This window comes from Moschus berezovskii, chromosome 11 (assembly GCF_049115385.1).
Source record: "Moschus berezovskii isolate FMDL1 chromosome 11, NW_MosBer_1.0, whole genome shotgun sequence".
Classification (NCBI taxonomy): domain Eukaryota; kingdom Metazoa; phylum Chordata; class Mammalia; order Artiodactyla; family Moschidae; genus Moschus; species Moschus berezovskii.
Genome location: NC_142470.1, coordinates 82,159,877 through 82,179,614, shown reverse-complemented (window position 1 = coordinate 82,179,614; position 19,738 = coordinate 82,159,877). Strand labels below are relative to the sequence as shown.

At 39.7% G+C, this 19,738-nt stretch overlaps 1 protein-coding gene across 3 annotated transcripts in view; it reads left to right on the top strand.

Annotated features, from left to right (window-relative positions):
• Positions 1–4,001: 4,001 nt before the first annotated feature.
• The window catches only part of PLEKHH2 (pleckstrin homology, MyTH4 and FERM domain containing H2), a 110,082-nt gene continuing 94,345 nt past the window's right edge, over positions 4,002–19,738 (top strand). For all 3 annotated transcript variants that reach the window (XR_008682438.2, XM_055399825.2, XM_055399824.2), the window contains exons 1-2: positions 4,002–4,092; positions 13,038–13,167. Coding sequence is in view for 2 of the 3 variants with exons in the window: in XM_055399825.2 (XP_055255800.2) it covers positions 13,045–13,167 (123 nt within the window). In the remaining variant the exon portion in view is untranslated. The remainder of the gene's footprint in view (positions 4,093–13,037; positions 13,168–19,738) is intronic.

Here is a 19,738-nt window from a genome sequence, read left to right as displayed (position 1 = left end):
TTGCATTTGGACTCTTTGTGACCCCATGGACCATAGCCCACCAGGCTCCTCTGTCCTTGGGATTTTCCCAGCAAGAATACTGGAGTGAGTTGCCATGCCCTCCTCCCAGGATCTTCCTGACCAGGAATCAAACCCGTGTCTCCTGCACTGCAGGAGGATTCTTTACCACTGAGCCAACAGGGAAGCCCCTATTCCCCCCCAAATTTTTAATTCCCACCATGGCCTCCATTTCATTCTCCCACCATGAGCACCCTACTTCAGATCTTCACTGAACTATTCTCTTAGCTTCTGAATTATTTCTCCCTGTAGCTATTCTCTCTAGCATACTAGATAGAGTTCCTAAAGTACAACTTTGGTCACCTACTGCTTTTATCCATCATCAGCACTCCCCAGCTGCCACCACTTCTCACCAGGATAATGGAAATACATTGAATCCACTCTTGCTCTTTTCTTCTTGTTTTAGATTTGTTTGATGTGAACCATTTTTAAAGCCTGTGTTAAATTTGCTACGGTATTGTTTCTGTTTTATAGTTTGGTCTTTTGGCCCCGAGGCATGTGGGATCTTAGCTCCCCAACCAGGGAGCGAATCTACACGTTCTGCATTAGAAGGCAAAGTCCTAACCACTGGACCACCAGGAAAGTCCCCACTCTTGCTCCTTTCTAATCCGCTCTGTAACCTGCCACATCTGATCTTATCACATCCTTGTTTTAAAAACTTGAGTGGATTCTCAGGGCTCTTGGAATAATGTCATAGCCTTCGTACTCAAAGCATGTCCCTGGAGTTTATTAGAAATGCATAGTCTTGGTCCCCAGCCCAAGCTTACTAGTTGGAACATGGATTTTAAAAAGATCCCCACTGAATTCAGAGAAGCCCTGTTTATTCCAGGGCCCACAGTCTGGCCCTCTCTCTTTCTGCAGCCTCCTCCTGCTCTATGCCTCCCCTTGCTCCCAGTGCCCCACTGTCCCCCTGTCTCACTGGTCTTCATTCAATCCTTCCTGTATCTCAGTTTCCTCCTCTCAGACCCCAGGGCCTGGCACCCATAGCTCCCACGAGTTAGGGTGCTCTTCTCATGATCTCTTTGTTTTTGCCTGGCTTCAGACCTCAGCTTAACTTTTATTTTCTCAAAGAAGGACTTCCTGACTTCCAGATCCTCTTGTTCTTCAGTTGCATAGCACCTTTTGCTATTTCTTCAACACGCTTAATGCAGTCTATAATTATATATTCGTTTGTGTGAATACCTAATGAATATGTGTCTCTCCCCTTAGAACACAATTCCTTGAAGATAGAAAACATGCCTGTTTTGCTCCTGGTGATCTGGCACATTACAAATACTTAATAAAATATATATTTCTGTTTATTCATTCATTTAATGAATATTCATTGCCTACCTGGTGCATACATGCTAGATGCTGGGCATATGTTTAAGGGGGAATCCAGATAGTTTCTACTCTCATGGCGCTTGCAGTCTGCTGCTGCTGCTGCTAAGTTGCTTTGGTTGTGTCTGACTCTGTGTGACCCTATGGACAGCAGCCCATCAGGCACCTCTGCCCATGGGATTCTCTAGGCAAGAATACTGTAGTGGGTTGCCATTTCCTTCTCCATGCACTCTAGCAGGGGGGAAACAGAAAATCAACTAATCACAAATAAACACAATATTACAACTAAGGTAAATACTATGAGACAAAGATATGTAGTACCATGAACATTCATAAGGACTGACCAGAGATATTCTCCAACTGCTGCTACTAAAATGAAAACGTAAAATTCAGCATGTATTTTTTAAAGAACAGCTCTATTGAGACAAAATCCACATAACATACAATTCACTGATTTAAACTGTACCCATCAATGGTCTCTAGTATATTCACAGAGTTGCACAATCATTACCACAAGTTTTAGAATGTTTTCATTATCCGAAAAGAAACCCCCTCTCTCCTTGGCCTTCACTCCCATCCTTCCCAGCCCCTCATAACCACTAATCTACATTCTGTCTCTATAAATTTGCCTATTCTGCACATTTCATGTAAATGAGATCACACAAAACATGTTTTTTTTGTGACTGGCTTCTTTCACTTGGCATAATGTTTTCAAGGTTTATCCACATTGTAGCATTTAAAGGTACTTCTTTTCTTTTTATCGCTAAATAATATTCCATCGTTCCATGTATTTCTCTTAGCACACCAGAAACAGGATGCTGTGTTCTCTACAGTCAAACAAATTCAGTTTGTCATGTTTCCAGAAAAAAAGTGATGGTAAGTAAATGTTGGTTGAGCCTTCCAAGGGTGGCAGCCGTGTTTAGAAAGCTTCTTTTCTTGAGTGACTTTATTCACTCAGCTCTCTTAGTCTATTTAGTATTCTGACTCACAAGCGGAAATGATTCTATTTTGGCATTCTTTCTTCTCCTGATCTTAGCTCTTTGGTCTCTACTGACTTGCTGTGTTAAATTTTGCAAGTTACTTAAACTTTGTTTATTTAACTCCTGTGTGCTCTATAAAATAAGCCCAGTCGAGCCTGCTTGTTTGCCAAAGCTGTTTGGAGACAATTTTTTCATATGATGTGCTTCATCAGCTCCCACAGAAGGCAAAAGGAATTTGGTGTGTGGGGGTAGTCTGGGACCCAGTCCAAAATTAGTGCTCATCTGGAAGAAATATGGAAGCCTGATGCTCACTTGCTGGCCTTTTAGTCTTACTCCTTTATTGCCTTCCCTCAATACAGCTTTGTAAATCTTTATCTGTTTTGTGCTTTTTCTATATAAGGTGAGATAAGTTGAAGGAAGGGAAAAGAAAAAAAAGTTTGTAGTGGAAAAAGCTTCCTTGCACTTCCTATTGGCCAACTATGAACCAATGAGAGTTATGTGTCTGACTTAGCTTTGTAACCTGAAGAAGGATTACCCACAATATTCAGAATTCTCATTTTTTTTTTAACCCTGAGATTGGCCTTTCCAGATCCCATCTTGGGATGTAAAATCCAATTACATTAAAATGATCAGTCACTCAGGCTCCGTGCTAGGTGCCAAGAAGGATACAAAAGGAAAGAAAACAAATCCCTGGTTTCAAAAAGCTCACAGCCTAATGGAGAGATCAGGATTGGGCTTCCCAGGTGGTGCAGTGATAAAGAATACTCCTGCCAGTACAGGAAATGTGGGTTTGATCCCTGGGTCAGAAAGATCCTCTGGAGTAGGAAATAGCAACCCACTCCAGTATTCTTGCCTGGAAAATTCTATGGAAATGAGCCTGTCGGGCTACAGTCCACAGAGTTGCAAAGAGTCAGACACGACTGAGCATGTACACACATATGCAAGGAACTGTACACCAGGCAGAATGAGCTAAGTAGCGAGAAGAGTAAAAACCTAAATGCTCAGGGAGCAGAAACAAGAGAAGAGATTACAGCTAGGTGGGGCGACAAGCATGCTTACATGCAGATTGTTTGAGCTGGGTCTTAGAGGATAGATGGACCATTTAAATGTGGACGTAGGAAATAGTAGGTAAATGTTCCAAATGGACTTCCTTGGGGTGGGGAAGTGCATAGCATCACTCTCAGGTAGGTGAAGGGCAGCTGTGAAGAATAAACCTGACAAAAGTAGGATGAAGGCCATGAACACTAGACTAAGGGACTTGTTTATGGTAACTTAAGCAAAAGGAAGCCAATGAAGGTCTTTGTCAGAGTGTACATCAAAACAGGACAGTTAACCTGACGAGAGGGTGAAGGATTGATTGGTAAGAGGACTCGTTTCAGGCAGGTAGACCAAACAAGAAGGAGCTGAGTCAGGGCAGAGCGAATGGAAAAGAGGTGAGCCCTACAACAGGCTCTGAGCTCTGAGTGTGGCAAAGGCCAGAGATAGAAACTCCTGGACAGAACTCTCTCCTGGGATTAGGGACCGGGAGGGGTCAAAGTCCTGGCCGCACCTCCTGGTGACGTCATACGGCCGTCTGAGGCATCTGATTGGCTTCCACGGCCGCCAGTCCGTGAAGGGTGGCATCCCGCCCCTCTCTCCCGCCTGCTCCGAGTTCGGTGTGAGTAGGGTGTACGCTGAGAACCCCGCACCAGACGTGGCCGGGACTACGGGCGGCGTTGCCGGGACCCGCGCAGAGGTAGGCTCGTGAGACAGGCCGGGAGCCGAAAGGCGACCCCAGAGATTCCGGTGCCCGGGGATGCCCGGGGGTCCCCGCCCTCTTTACAGCGCGCAGTCCCCGGTGGGCACGTCGCACGGAGGATGGGGGCGGCGGGCGGATCCGGCGGGCCGGGACCCAGGGGATGGAGCAAGCTGGTACCGGACTCAACTCCGCGCCCCGCGCCGCAGCCCCCGCGCTCCGCGCTGCTTCCCTTGCTGCCCCCAGGACTGGGCTCTCGTGTGGGAGCGGTGGTCGGCGGCTCCTCGCCCCTTGGTCTCCCGTGACATTCTGTTTGAAAACGTGGGGCCCAGGTTAGTGGCGCCGCGCGGTAGGTCAGGGGGCGCACGGGGCCGCGGCGCGTCCGCTGCCGAGGAGCCCACGCAGTTAGAGATGCTGCGACTCGGCCTCCGCTTCTTGGGAGCCCCACTGCAACCTCGAGGGTGACACTTCTCAAAACTTTAAAGAACCTTTTTCTAAACCTTGAGTTGGCAAAATGTCAGAGTGCCCTTAGGTAACCTGCCGTGAAACTGCTCTGTCTCTGAAGTTTTTCCCCGACTTTTTAAAAGATGGGACTTTTGAGCCATAGATTTTGACGTGCGAAACGCCGTGGAAAGAGAAGTTGAAACATTTACGCTGGAAAAGCCTTAGTGCTTATGCTACCTGCAGGTCACTGCTTTCTTTGTTAAAATGCCAGTCTCAAGCCTCGACCACACAGCTTGTGTGTATCCCCAAGGAGCTATGGAGTGACGAGCACGGGTTCTCTGAGCAGTGCTACCAAAGTGCCGGATTTACCCAAGTGGTGCTGGCTGGCTGGTGGTCGGGAGGTTCCTTAAACAAGGCAAGCCTCAGTGCGGTCAAGAAAGACATCTTTTCTGCTTTGGGAATGGCTCCCCCCGCCCCCTTTCCCCACCCCTCCCGCAGCACTACCGATACACACAGACACACACACTTACCTGGCCAAGTTAATCTGTCCCGTAAGAGGAGAGAATTAAAGGATATGAATGGGTACCCTGAGCTTCATCAGGGTAAGCCTAAGTAGATGAATTCTTTCTTGTCTTTTTCTTTCCCTCTAGGGATTTGTAAGAGAAACAGGAAGTCAAAGATTCAGAGAAACGAGCCTTCATTCCACAACTGTAAACAGTTCATTTTATGTCAGTAAATGTTTCCAAAAGTCATTGGGGGTATTTGGAAAACAAAGACTTTTCCCTGTCCGCTGCTGTGAAGATAGATTACTTTTAAATTCGAAATCTAAAAATGATATTTATTTAGCAGGTAGTTATGTCTCTCAAGGGGATTGATTCCCTGGTGGCTCAGACGGTAAAGCGTCTGCCAGCAATGCTGGAGACCGGGGTTCCATCCCTGGGTCGGGGAGATCCCCTGGAGAAGGAAATGGCAACCCTATCTAGTAGTCTTGCCTAGAAAATTCCGTGGATGGAGGAGCCTGGTGGGCTACAGTCTATGGGATCCCAAAGAGTTGGACACGACTGAATGACTTCACTTTCTTCTTTCTTTCTTTCTATGGCTCTCAAAGCTATGTGTATTGTTAGACTCTATAAAATCAGTAGTAATGGGAAAAGATGGTGACTGTTGTTCAAAATTAGAATCTTTACGATACCTGGTGCATTAACACAGCAGTTACTTTATATTAATTGAAATTACAGGATGAAATGAGGAAATCAGGTGTCTAGATCTCAGGACCAGTAGCCAACCATTAGCCAACCATAGGCCATTAGCCAACCAATCTGTAGTTTTGAATTTTTAAAATAATGACCCTATTAAAAAGGAATGCAGATATTAAATACCAATAATATTCCTAACATTTTGCTACTTCACTGTAAAAGTATGTAATTACATAACTAAAGAAATGAATAGATGTGTTTAACAATTTATTTGATGTGTCCTTTTCATAGCACAGTACTCTTGGTGAAATATATGTCTGATACTTGTCATATTTGAGATTAACAGTTAAATCTAGGTTGAGTTAATGGTGAGATTCTTGGCAGGGATAACCAGAAACAATAGATTATTAATATACATCCACTTAAACTGTTACTTTTTGTTTGCTGCTGCTGAGTCACTTCAGTCGTGTCCGACTCTGTGTGACCCCATAGACGGAAGCCCACCAGGCTCCCCCGTCCCTGGGATTCTCCAGGCAAGAACACTGGAGTGGGTTGCCATTTCCTTCTCCAATGTGTGAAAGTGAAAAGTGAAAGTGAAGTCGCTCAGTCGTGTCCGACCCTTAGCGACCCCAAGGACTGCAGCCTACCAGGCTCCTCCATCCATGGGATTTTCTAGGCAAGAGTACTGGAGTGGCTTGCCATTGCCTTCTCCATACTTTTTGTTTATTCATTTGTAAATATATACTGTTGATAATTGAGGTATAATTCAGAAACCACAAAAGTTACTTTTTTAAAGTGTACAGTGCAGTGGTTTTTGGTGTATTCACAAGGTCGTGCAATCAACAGCACTGTGTAATTCTAGCACTCCACAAAGAAGCTGCCAACCCATTACTAGTTGATCACCATTGCCCTCTCTTCATAGCCTTTGGCAACCACTAAGCTAATATTCTGTGTCTTGAGATTTGCCTATTGTATGAATAGAATCATACAATATGTCGTTTTTTGTGTCTGGCTTCTTTCACTTGGCACTTAAGGTAGTGTTTTCAAGGTTCATCCATTGTTGTAACAAGTATTGGTGCTTTATTCCTTCTTCTGTGGCTGAGTAAGATTCCATTGTGTGGATATACCACATTTTGTTTATCCATTCATCTGATGATGGACACTTGGTTTGTTTCTACTTTCTGTTTAAGTAATGGTGCTATTAACATTTGTGTACAAGTTTTGATGTGGACTTCTGTATTCAGTTCTCTTGAGTATATACTTAACTTTGGAGTTACTGAGTCATATAGTGACTTTATGTTAAAACTTTTGAGGAACTGTTCTTTTCCAAAGCAGTTGTACTATTTTTACATTCTTAACAGCAGTCTATAGGAGTTCCAGTTTCTCTGCATCCTTACTGACACATGTTATTACATGTCTTTTTTATTATAACTGTTCTATTTGGTATACAGTGGAATGTCATTGTGATTTTGATTTTGCATTTTCCCTTATATTAATATTTATGATGTTATCTTTTTATGTGCTTATCGTTCATTTGAGTATCTTCTTTAAAAAATATTTCTTTAGATACTTTGCTACTTTTTAATTGTGCTTTTTATTGTTGAGTTGTAAGAGTCCTTTTTATTTTCTGGATACAAGTCCTTTATAGATAATGTGATTAGTAAATATTTCTTCCCATTATGTGGGTTATCTTTTCACTTTCTTTTTTTTTAATAAAAAATTATGTTTTTATTAATTTTTGGCTGCTCTGGGTCTTCATTGCTGCATGCAGTCTTTCTCTAATTGCAGCAAGTGGGGGCTACAATCTAGTTGCAGGGGCTTCTCATTGCCGTGGTTTCTTATTACAGACCCAGGCTCCAGGCTTGACCCCACTAGTTGCAGCTAATGGGCTTAGTTGCCTTGTGGCATGACCAGGATGCAACCAGGGATCAAACCTGTGTCCCCTGCATTGCACAGTGGATTCTTAACCACTAGACCACTAGGGAATCCCTCACTTTCTTGATGGTGTCCTTTGAAGCACAAAAATATTTAATTTTAGGTTAAATTTGTCTATTTTTTTGATTACTTATGCTTTACATGTTATATTAGGAAACTATTCAAGATCACAACGACTTATGACTATTTTTTCTACTACAAGTTTAGAGCCTAAGCTCTTACATCTAGGTCTTTGATCCATTTGGGGTTAATTTTTGTGTATGGTATGAGGTGGGGAACAAAATTTATTCTTTCACATGTGGATATCCAGTTGCCTAGTACCACTGATTTGAAAAGAACTTTTCATTCCACCTTGTCAAAAATCAGTTCACTCTACATCTGAGGATTTTTTTAATTGTGTATTTTAAAAAATGGATTGAATTGCTCCCTTCCCCTCAAAAAAGAAATGTTGCAGTCCTAACCCACAGTATCTCAGAATGTGATCTTATTTGGAAATATGGTTATTATAGATATATTTTATAATTGAAATAGAGTTGATGTACACTATTATGTTAATTTCAGTATACTGCATAATGATTTCTTGTTTGCATACGTTATGAAATGATCCTCATAAGTCTAGCAGCCATCTATTCCCATACAAAGTTAGCACATTGACCATATTCCTTATGCTGTATATTACATCCCTGTGACTTATTTGATAAAGTGAAAGTTACTCAGTCCTGTCCCCATGGACTATACAGTCCATGGAATTCTCCAGGCTCGAATACTGGAGTGGGTAGCTGTTCCCTTCTCCCAGGGATCTTCCCAACCCAGAGATCAAACACAGGTCTGCCACATTCTTTACTAGCTGAGCCACCAGGGAAGCCCAGGAATAGTGGGGTGGGTTCAGTCAGTTCAGTTCAGTCGCTCAGTCGTGTCCGACTCTTTGCGACTCCATGGATTGCAGCACGCCAGGCCTCCCTGTCCATCACCGACTTCCGGAGTCCACCCAAACTCACGTCCATTGAGTTGGTGATGCCATCCAACCATCTCATCCTCTGTTGTCCCCTTCTCCTCCTGCCTTTGATCTTTCCCAGTATCAGGACTTTTCAAATGAGTCAGCTCTTTGCGTCGGGTGGCCAAAGTATTGGAGTTTCAGCTTCAACATCACTCCTTCCAATGAACACTCAGGACTGATCTCCTTTAGGATGAACTGATTGGATCTCCTGCAGTCCAAGGGACTCTCAGGAGTCTTCTCCAACATCACAGTTCAAAAGCATCAGTTCTTCGGTGCTCAGCTTTCTTTATAGTCCAACTCTCACATCCATACATGACTACTGGAAAAACCATAGCCTTGACTAGACGGACCTCTGTGGACAAAGTAATGTCTCTGCTTTTTAATATGTTGTCTAGATTTAGCAGCAGCAGCAGCAGGTTGGTCATAACTTTCCTTCCAAGTAGTAAGCGTCTTTTAATTTCATGGCTGCAATCACCATCTGCAGTGATTTTTGAGCCCCCCAAAATAAAATCTGCCACTGTTTCCCCATCTATTTGCCATGAAGCGATGGGACTGGATGACATGATTTTAGTTTTCTGAATGTTGAGCTTTAAGCCAACTTTTTCACTCTCCTCTTTCACTTTCATCAAGAATCTCTTTAGTTCTTAATTTTCTGCCATAAGAGTAGTGTCATCTGCACCCACTGGGGTGGGTAGCCTATCCCTTCTCCAGCGGATCTTCCTGACCCAGGAATCAAACCAGGGTCTCCCACATTGCAGGCGGATTCTTTACCAGCTAAGCTACCAGGGAAGCCCTTATTTGTTATATAGCTAATATAAGAGGTTTGTGCCACTTGATCCCCTTCACCTATTCTTGCCCCGTCCTTATTTATTTCTGTACTCATAATTTTATTCTGTTGATCTATCTATCCGTCTATCTATGTGTCTATCTTTATACTAGTACCACACAGTCTGAATTACTATAGTTTTGCAGTAATTTTTGAAATTGTGTGAGTTTTTAAGATTGTTTTGAGTATTCTGAATTTCTCTATGCATTACAGGATCAGCTTATCAGTTTCTGCAAAAAATGTAGTTAAAATTTTGATAGAGATTGTAATGAATGTGTATATCCATTTGCAGGTATTGCCATCCATATGAAGTCTTCCATTTCTTTAGGTCTTCTTTAATTTCTTTCAATGATGTTTTTTAGTTTTCAGAGTACAAATCTTGTGCTTCTTTTGTTAAATTTACTCCTAAGTATTTAATTATTTCTGATGCTGGTGTAAGTGGAATATAGTCTTGATTTCATTTCTGGAGTTTGCCTTGCAAGTGTATAGAAAAACAATTAATTTTCATATAGTGATCTGGTTTCCTGAAACTTTTCTGATCTCAAATAGTTGTAATAGCTTTTTTCTTTCTTTTTTTTTTTTTATGGATTCCTTGGAAGTTTCTGTGTATAAGACCATGACATCTTAAGATAGAGATAGTTTTAGTTTTCTTTTCCAATCTGTGTGTTTCCTATTTTATTTTCTTGTACTGGCCAGACCCTCTAGTATGACATATTAGAAGTGGCGAAAGCAAACACCCTTATGTTGTTTCTGATCTTACGCGGATCAGTCATTTACAATTAAGTGTGATTTTAGCTGTGGGCTTTCGTAGATACTTCTATATCTGGTTGAGGAAGTTAACTTCTATTGCTATTAATAGTTTGTTGAATGTTTTTAATCATAAAATAATGTTGAATTTTGTCGAGTGCTTTTCTCTGTATCTGTTGAAATGATCATATGGTTTTTGTCTTTTATTCTATTCATATGGTTCATTACACTGATTTCCACTTGTTGAAAAATGCTTGTTATTTTTAAAGCTGTAGAAATTTTATAGTGGAACTAAACAGGTTATATTAAGTGTAGAGCAAAAATTAATCAGTGTGAAATACTCTTCTTGTTACTTAAGACATAGAAGCTGCCCTATATTTCTGTGCAGTGATAAGAATGGTTCAAGACTTAAGTATTTCTTTTCAGGTCTGCTTTCTATTTTTAAGATTTCATCTGTATTTTCTTCTTTGTCCAGTCTAAAGCTAATGAGGAAAGAAATGAAGTAGCAGTAGAATTGAGAAGGAGTTTGTGTGCATTGATAATAAATGCTATTGTGAATAATGAAAATGGTCATTAACATGGTTAATATCCTTAGGGAAAACTCTAAAACAATGGAATGGGGCTTTTAGGAAAATGAAGAAGTGAGGAGAATGATTACTTGCTCTACGGGAAGATTCCCTTACATTATGGCTAGAATTTAGTAGCATCTGAAGGCTTAGAGATGACCAGGGGACTCTTAATGCCTTTATAGAATAACTTTGCTTATATTTACTTCTAAATTATTGAGTGGTAATATAAGTATTAATATGAAAGCTAATCTAAGCACAGAACAATATTTATGCTAGGAAAACAATCATTTGCAGGTTTTAAAAACTGTTATAGGTTTAAGAAGGGATTCTATTGCACGAAATATTGGGAAAATCAACGTGGTTAATTTGTGAAGCAGACATATTTTTGAAAAACAAAAGAACAGAATAATATGCTTCAACTGCAGTTCTGTCCTGGGATTCTGAGTTTTGTTGTCATGTATAGTTCATGACTGAAGCAACTTAACACACACACATAGTCCATGACTAGGGCTTGGCGTCTCCAGAAGAGCCATTCCTAATGCACGTTTTGTCAGTTCATAACAAGGGCAATTCAAAAACACATTATAAAGCCATTTATGAAAATGACTTTATGAAATAGTAACATTTAAAACTACATTTTCAACACCCAGAACTAGAAACAATTTTGTTTCCAAAATTGAGCAATAGTTTTTTGCACTTTAGAATTTCAAAGCCTGTGCCCCTGCTTCTTGGCTTCCCGCTAACGGTGATTCTTCCAGGGATTAACCTCCTCCAAAAAAAAGGTTGCTATCATGGAATACCCTGATTCCAGATTTATTTAATGTTCAGTTCAGTTGCTTAGTCATGTCCGACTCTTTGCGACCCCATGAACCACAGCACACCAGGCCTCCCTGTCCATCACCAACTCCCGGAGTTCACTCAAACTCATGTCCATCGAGTCAGTGATGCCATCCAGCCATCTCATTCTCTGTCGTCCCCGTCTCCTCCTACCCCCAATCCTTCCTAGCATCAGAGTCTTTTCCAGTGAGTCAACTCGTCTCATGAAGTGGCCAAAGTATTGGAGTTTCAGCTTTAGCATAAGTCCTTCCAATGAACACCCAGGATTGATCTCCTTTAGAATGGACTGGTTGGATTTCCTTGCAGTCCAAGGGACTCTCAAGAGTCTTCTCCAGCACCACAGTTCAAAAGCATCAATTCTTTGGTGCTCAGCTTTCTTCACAGTCCAACTCTCACATCCATACATGACCACGGGAAAAACCATAGCCTTGACTAGACAGACCTTGGTTGGCAAAGTAATGTCTCTGCTTTTTAATATGCTAAGTAGGTTGGTCATAACTTGTAGGTGGTTCCAAATTTCATATTTATATGTTTTCTCTTCTTACACCAAATATAAATTACCTAAACTTATGCAGGTTCATAATACTTTGCCCAGTTAAATATTCCAAAGTGTTTTTGTTTTGAAAGATTACCTGGACCTGGACAACTTTGTGGTGGTGGTAAGTAATAATTATAATACAAATCCAAGTCATAATTAAAACACTGATATGAAGTTTCTTTAGGTTATTTTTATGCAGGAGACATAAGAGATGCTGGTTCGATCCTTGGGTCGGGAAGATCCCCTGGTGAAGGGCATGGCAAACCACTCCAGTATTCCTGCCTGGAGAATACCATGGACAGAGCAGCCTGCCAGGCTATAGTCCACGGGGTCACAAAGAGTCAGACACGACTGAAGTGACTTAGCACACACACATACGATGCTACCAATGGAAGCAAAACTAATAATTTTGTAAATTTAATGTGGTAAAATTATGAACTGACAGATTTTTAAAAATCTTACCTGTTGAGCAGAGCTAAAATAATGACAGTACTCTGTGTGATACTATTATGGTGTCCAAAGAGATGTTAAGAACAGCAATATTTAATTTGTTCCTTACCTGTTTGTGAGAAGAATGGTTCGTTATTGCTGAATTCCCCCTTTTTTCTAGATTGCTGAGACATGGAAAGGTTAAGTTACACAAAAAGTTTAAATAACCCAGTTGGGCCTCCTTCCCTGGCCTCGTCTCTCCTAAGTTCTTTCCATGAGTAGTCACCAGGTTCTGGAATTTATCTTAGGATTTAAAACTTGCATTTAGATATCATTCGATGGTGGCTAGAATGTGCACATTGGATGGTTTAAGGAATTATCCTGAATGCTAATTGATAGTATGCTGTTTGAATGCTTTCTTTCCCAGAATAATTATGGCAGAGCTTTCTGAGTCAGAAGGGTCAGTAGATTGGAAAGAACGTTGTGTAGCCCTGGAGTCCCAGCTCATGAAATTTAGAGTTCAAGCAAGCAAGATACGAGAGCTCTTAGCAGAAAAGGTAAGCTTTTCTCCCTCACCTTTGTTAGTAAAACATCAGTTCTTTGGGGCCCATTTCATTTATATTAAGTAATCTCAGTACTTTAGGAGGTAAACATTTAAAAAATAATGAATATTATTTAATTTTTTGTCAGGGACCTGACGCTCTACTGGGCATATTCTTTTGCTAGTTTTAGAATGGATTGGACATTAAGACAAAAAACACTTCTTTGCAAATACTGGTGGACTATGTAATAATTGTGTGTATTTGATGAATATAGAATTAATTCATGCTAGAACAAACAGCTATAATTTATTTGATTTTAGTGTGGTGTGATAGCATTTTGATCTACTAAATGTTTAGAAAAATTATCTTTAACGTGATTATTGTTCATTCCCTGTGTAAGATAAAATACAGTAGAACATTGTATATGGAAGTGTACACCTATTTAGGAATTTGTGTTGACAAACAATGTATCACTAAACTATAGAATTGAATTAATATAGTTCTGTGCTTCTCTTAATAGTTCTAAGCATGTGATTAAAATTTCATTTATGTCATAGGATTTTTTAATATATGTGTATAAAACCAATAGATTAATTCATATGTGTATTCATTCAACAAATATTCATTGCAGTGTGTTTGTGCCAGACACTGTTCTTAATGCTACAGTTACAAATCTGTGGATAAGACAATGCATGTTGCTGTTTCCAGGGGGCTTGGATTCTAGCCCTGCAGTGTCCAGTGTGGCAGGCACAACCGCAAGTGGTTAGTGCACACTGTAGGTGAGACTAGTTCAAACTGAGATGTGCTGGAATGTGAAATACACACTGGGTTTCAAGGAATTCGTTTGAACAAAGAATATGAAATACCCGTGCAGTAATTTTATATTGATTACATGTTGAAATGATAATATTTTGGACAGTAGATTAAATAGAAAATAGTAAAATTATTTACCTGTTTTTAACTGTAAATATGGGTACTAGAAGTTTTGAAATTATATACGTAACTCACATTATATTTGTATTGGCAGTGCTGTCTGGATGGCTATATAAATGCTATTAATGATCGTTCAGAACTGACCAGGAGAACTGACCACATGGTTTCTTAAACTCTCGCCTGCATAATCCTTTTAGAGTGGAGACTGGTACACATATCACATCTCTAAAAATCGTGTTAAATCTTACTTGCATTGCTAACCAGGAATCTCTTAGCACAGAAGAATTGTAATAAAATCCAGTAAAACACCATTCAGTTTAACCTTTCATATGTATCCTTTTAAATTTTTGTGCACTAACAGCTTTTAGATGGAAAGACTAAAGTTACTCTATTCACTTTGGGCTAGAGGGTGACCCGGTCATAGGTTTTGTGGAATGAATCCCCACTATCAATTTACTTTATCACTATTAAAATAAAAATTATAACTTGAAAAAAAATCCCAGTTTGATTATCTCCAAGTTGGGAAAGCTTATCCTAACTCAGAGTTAGTGACTCATGCTTTGTCTTTTGCTCCTCTCTCTATAAGAATCATTTCCTAGGTTTTGCTATGCTTGTCCCCCATGTAGCGATTTTAGCAATATCACTAATTATAACCTTGCTGCTCAACCTCACTGGACACTTCCCAAGTGTCCCAGGTACCTCAGCCTTCAACAGTTGGCCCACTGTTGACCACAGCCTCCTACTCAAAATTTTCTTGGTTCTCTTGACTGTTGTACTCTCCTGGTTTCTTTATGGACTTTCTTTATAAGAAGTTATGTTTATTTGGGTTCCAATTAATTGACCTTTAAATTCTTAATGCCAACATTTGTTTTGTTCTTCAGTAGGCTTGTCATAAGAAATTTCTTTGTGAATGCCCATTTTGTAAATTTTAAAAATGTAAATTTTCTCTGTAAGTAAAATTGTAAATAGTCATTAATTTAGTTACTAAATTTTCTTTTTTCTTTGTCAGTGAATGAAGACTGAGAGGAATATTATTTCAGAATTGCTGTTTTAGATGTGGTTTCTTTTTCTTCTTCTTCTTCCTTTTTTTGGTGTCTTCTGTAATTTTATTTGTCTTAAATCCTTTGACAGATCTCAGAGATGGAGTGATTCATATGTGTTTTATACAGTGGAAAGAGGATAAACATGCTAAGTTACTCATGGTTTCCCAGTAAATACATTCAACACCAAATTAGGAATAACACTTTTTCATGATATTTTCTGTATTTTTTGCTATTTTTTTCTCTGGATTAAAATTTATTTTTGGTACCCACCCATAAAAATACCAAATACTGGTATTAAAATAAAAATACCAAATACTGATTTATTATGTACTAAGCATTGTACAGATATGATTTATTTAGTTATTATAACAACCTATAAAGTAATAAGTTTTACTGTTCCCATTTTACAGATTAGGAAACTGATGCTTACCATGCCAGGCAATCTTCTAAGTATTTTGTATATATTATTTTTTTAATCCTTATAACAGCTTATGAGGTAGATATTAATATTATTCATATTTACACAAGAGGAAACTAAGGCACATAAAAGTTATTTACCTTGACTGAGTTCATGCTGAAATGTAAATGGTGGAGCCAATATTTGTAAACAGGCATTTTGTTTTGGGGGCTTCCCTGGTAGCTCACCTGGTAAAGTCTGCAATGCCAGAGACCTCAGTTCAAATCCTGGGTTGGGAAGATCCCCTGGAGGAAGGCATGGCAGCCCCTTCCAGTATTCTTGTGTAAGAATCCTCACGGACAGAGGAGCCTGGCCGGGTACAGTCAATAGGGTGGCAAACAGTAGGACACGACTGAGCAACTAAGTGCAGCCTTTTGTTTTTAGAGCCTGAATGCTTAGCCGTCACCTTATGTGACATCTCTAACCTAGTTCTGTTACCACATTCCTTGGTTTCTCTGATATTCTTACCTACTCATCTGTCTTGTCGTTTCAGTCACACAACATATAAGTCCATCTCTGCTCGGCAGCATATGTCTGTGTAAGTTAGGATGTATGTCCGTATGTAGTAATAACAGTTTACATAATGTTACATATTTTTCAAGGCAAACCCTGTTGCATTGCTTCTGCATGCCAACCCAACTTGAGTCACATATAGCATTCCAGAGGCTAGTCTGTTCCCATCTGTGATCTTTGGTTTTGTATAAGAACCAATTTGCCCCAAGGAGTCTTCCTAATAGTTCTCTGTACCTTCCCTCCAGATGGATGCAGGCCTAAAGCTGAAGATTCTTGAGAGAATACTAATTTGATTCCTCAGCTCTTTGCCAGAAATTCTGTCCAACTTTTCTTTTCTGCTACAGTTCTGGTTCTTAGTTCTGTCTTCTTGGCACTGATTATAGACAGCTAACACTAGGTGCCAGCTATGGATCCTCAGCCTTGACTACAACCATTAGCTAGCTTAAACCCCACAATAACTCTGTGAGGTAACTATTATTATCCACAATCTAAAGATGTTGACATTAAGACTGAGAGTATTTGAGCAGTAGGCCCAATATCACACAGGTAACAAATAGCAGAGTTGGCATAAAACCTTAGATCTTTCACACTTTTTTCGTGATGCAGCTAAAAGAGTGCCTGGCATATAGAAGTAACTCATTATTATTTTCCTGTATCTTTCTGACTGGACACACTGGTTAAGTGTACAAGGAGATGACCTAAAAATTATAATTATTTTTTATTATTTAGAATATTTTATTATTAATAAAATAACTATTTTATTATTTAAAAACTAAAATAGTATAATTATAGATTGATAGACATCTTTCTGAATTTTTTTAGGAAAAATGTGTGAGAGGATCTCAGAGTGTTGCTATAATTAAAGATGGATTTCAATTTTATATACATTGTATATTTTGGAGATTAGGAGAATACATGGAATCTTTTTAAACTATTTTTTTCACCTTTTTATTTTTCCATTACAATTTCCAAGTAACTTTGAATATTGAAGCTTGTGAAGAAAAAGTCCTTATTGAAATCTTGGGCAAATCCTGCTGTAAGTGGGAGAGGTCTTTGGAGGAATTTAAGGAATGGTGTTGGAAATATCTCTAGTATGCCAAACATAAACTCTGCAGGGAAGCTGAGATTTAAGTAGTTTTCTACTTTACAGTATTACTAGTTCATTTTCAGAGTCAGAGAGGGAAAGGGAAATTTTATTTTTCAGTTGAAGTGAATGTTATTTCCTATTAGTTAGATTTTCAGTGAAAAGAAAAAGGTGAAACAAATGAAGAATTTTCCCTTTAGGCATCAGCATGGTTCACATAACCTAATGCTGCCTTTATCTGATATAGCATTGCTGTCTGGCAGTTCCTGCCACTTGACCTTCCTCTTGTCAATGTGATTTCCCTGAGTTGGTCTGGGATTCTCATCTAGGAATGAGTCCCTGGATGGCATTGTGTTTGCTTTCATATAACAGTCCAGTCAACACCACGGTTATCCTGTTTAACTCACAAGTGTCCTGTTACTCTTTTGCACCACCTAATAGTTCACAGCGCATTCCCTGGTGGCTCAGATGGTACAGAGTCTGCCTGCAATTTGGAAGACACAGGCTCAGTCCGGGGTCAGGAAGATCCCCTGGAGTAGGAAATGGCAACCCCCTCCAGTATTCTTGCCTGGAAAATCCCATGGACAGAGGAGCCTGGTGGGCTACAGTCCATGGGGTCACAAAGAGTTGGACATGACTGAGCAACTAACACACAGTGAAAATTGTATGTATAATAATAATAATGAGATTTTCAGGCGGATTTAAAGTTATTTTAAATAACTTTATTTTAGGGCTATTGATTGAGGCTATTATTGCTATTTTTACATTTTTATTTGGGTGCACCAGGTTTCAGTTGCAGCATGCAGAACCTTTAGTTGTGGCATGTGGGATCTAGTTCCCTGACCAGGGATCAAACCTGGGCACCCTGCATTGGGAGTTGCAGAGTCTTAGCCACTGGACCACCAGGGAAATCCTGAGGATATTATTTTTGATAACAATTTTTTTTATGGTGTGTTTCCTTCTGCAGTAGATTTCTTGAGACCATGTAGCTTAAAATTGTTCCTATTATGAATGTTAATGATTTTCAATTACTAATAAATGATTCCTAGGCCAAAAGAATAGAATACAAGGGACAAAAATAAAGACAGATACTTACCAGCCAAGGATTTTGTGGTTTCATGTATCTGGGACTGATTTTTGTTTGGTTCTGTATAACTATACACTGTGGGTGGAGTTTATAAATACCTAAGCAGCTGTGGTTCAACTAAAAGACCACCAGGGATTCTGAGCATGAAGGCTCACATCCCATCCATGTCACTGGCTGGGGGCATTCGAAACACCAATTTCCTAATATTTCTATTTGGAATAACAATTTCTGTCTATGAGATGGCTATGAAATAATATATTTGAAAATCCCTGGTTCCTGAACTCTAATTTTAATTCTTTTTAAGTTCTCTTGCTTGAATTATCTTTCTTTCCTCTGAGATTATTTTCCACTTTTATGTTTGATTTTTCTTTTTCAGGTTGCAAGCTCTTCTCAAATGTCTGATGATCTTTGGTGGTCCGTTTATATTTAAGGATGGGATATCTGAAAAGTTGACCAACAATTGTGTATAAAATCAGTGCTGGTTGACTATCAATATTTGCTTTAGAATGAGTGGGTCTGAGACTGCTTATTACACCATGAGCCCATAAATGCCACAGTTGTTGGACTAGAGCCCTCCAAGTAATTTATTCAGCTTTATAGAAGAACATTCAGTCTTTTAACAGTAAGTAAATGCTTAACTGCTTCACATTCGGCACATGGGGATAAGTGAGAAGGTTTCAGAGAACTAGTTGACTCTAAGGGCCACATGTTTTCCATTAATACCCACTATTCCCAGCCCCACACTCACTTCCCCTGTAGGTCTTTACAGGGTTGTACAGGGCATTCTTCTAAGGGATTCCTGCCCACAGTAGTAGATATAATGGTCATCTGAGTTAAATTCACCCATTCCAGTCCATTGATGACCATTATATCTACTACTGTGGGCAGGAATCCCTTAGAAGAAATGGAGTCTCCATCATGGTCAACAAAAGAGTCCGAAATGCAGTACTTGGATGCAATCTTAAAAACAACAGAATGATTTCTGTTCGTTTCCAAGGCAAACCATTCAATATTACAGTAATCCAGGCCTATGCCCCAACCAGTAACACTGAAGAAGCCGAAGTTGAACGGTGCTATGAAGACCTACAAGACCTTTTAGAACTAACACCCAAAAAAGATGTCCTTTTCATTATAGGGGACTGGAATGCAAAAGTAGGAAGTCAAGAAACACCTGGAGTAACAGGCAAATTTGGCCTTGGAGCACGGAATGAAGCAGGGCAAAGGCTAATAGAGTTTTGTCAAGAGAACACACTGGTCATAGCAAACACCCTCTTCCAACAACACAAGAGAAGACTCTACACATGGACATCACCAGATGGTCAACACTGAAATCAGACTGATTATATTCTTTTCAGCCAAAGATGGAGAAGCTGTATACAGTTAGCAAAAACAAGATCAGGAGCTGACAGTGGCTCAGATCATGAACTCCTTATTGCCAAATTCAGACTTAAATTGAAGAAAGTAGGGAA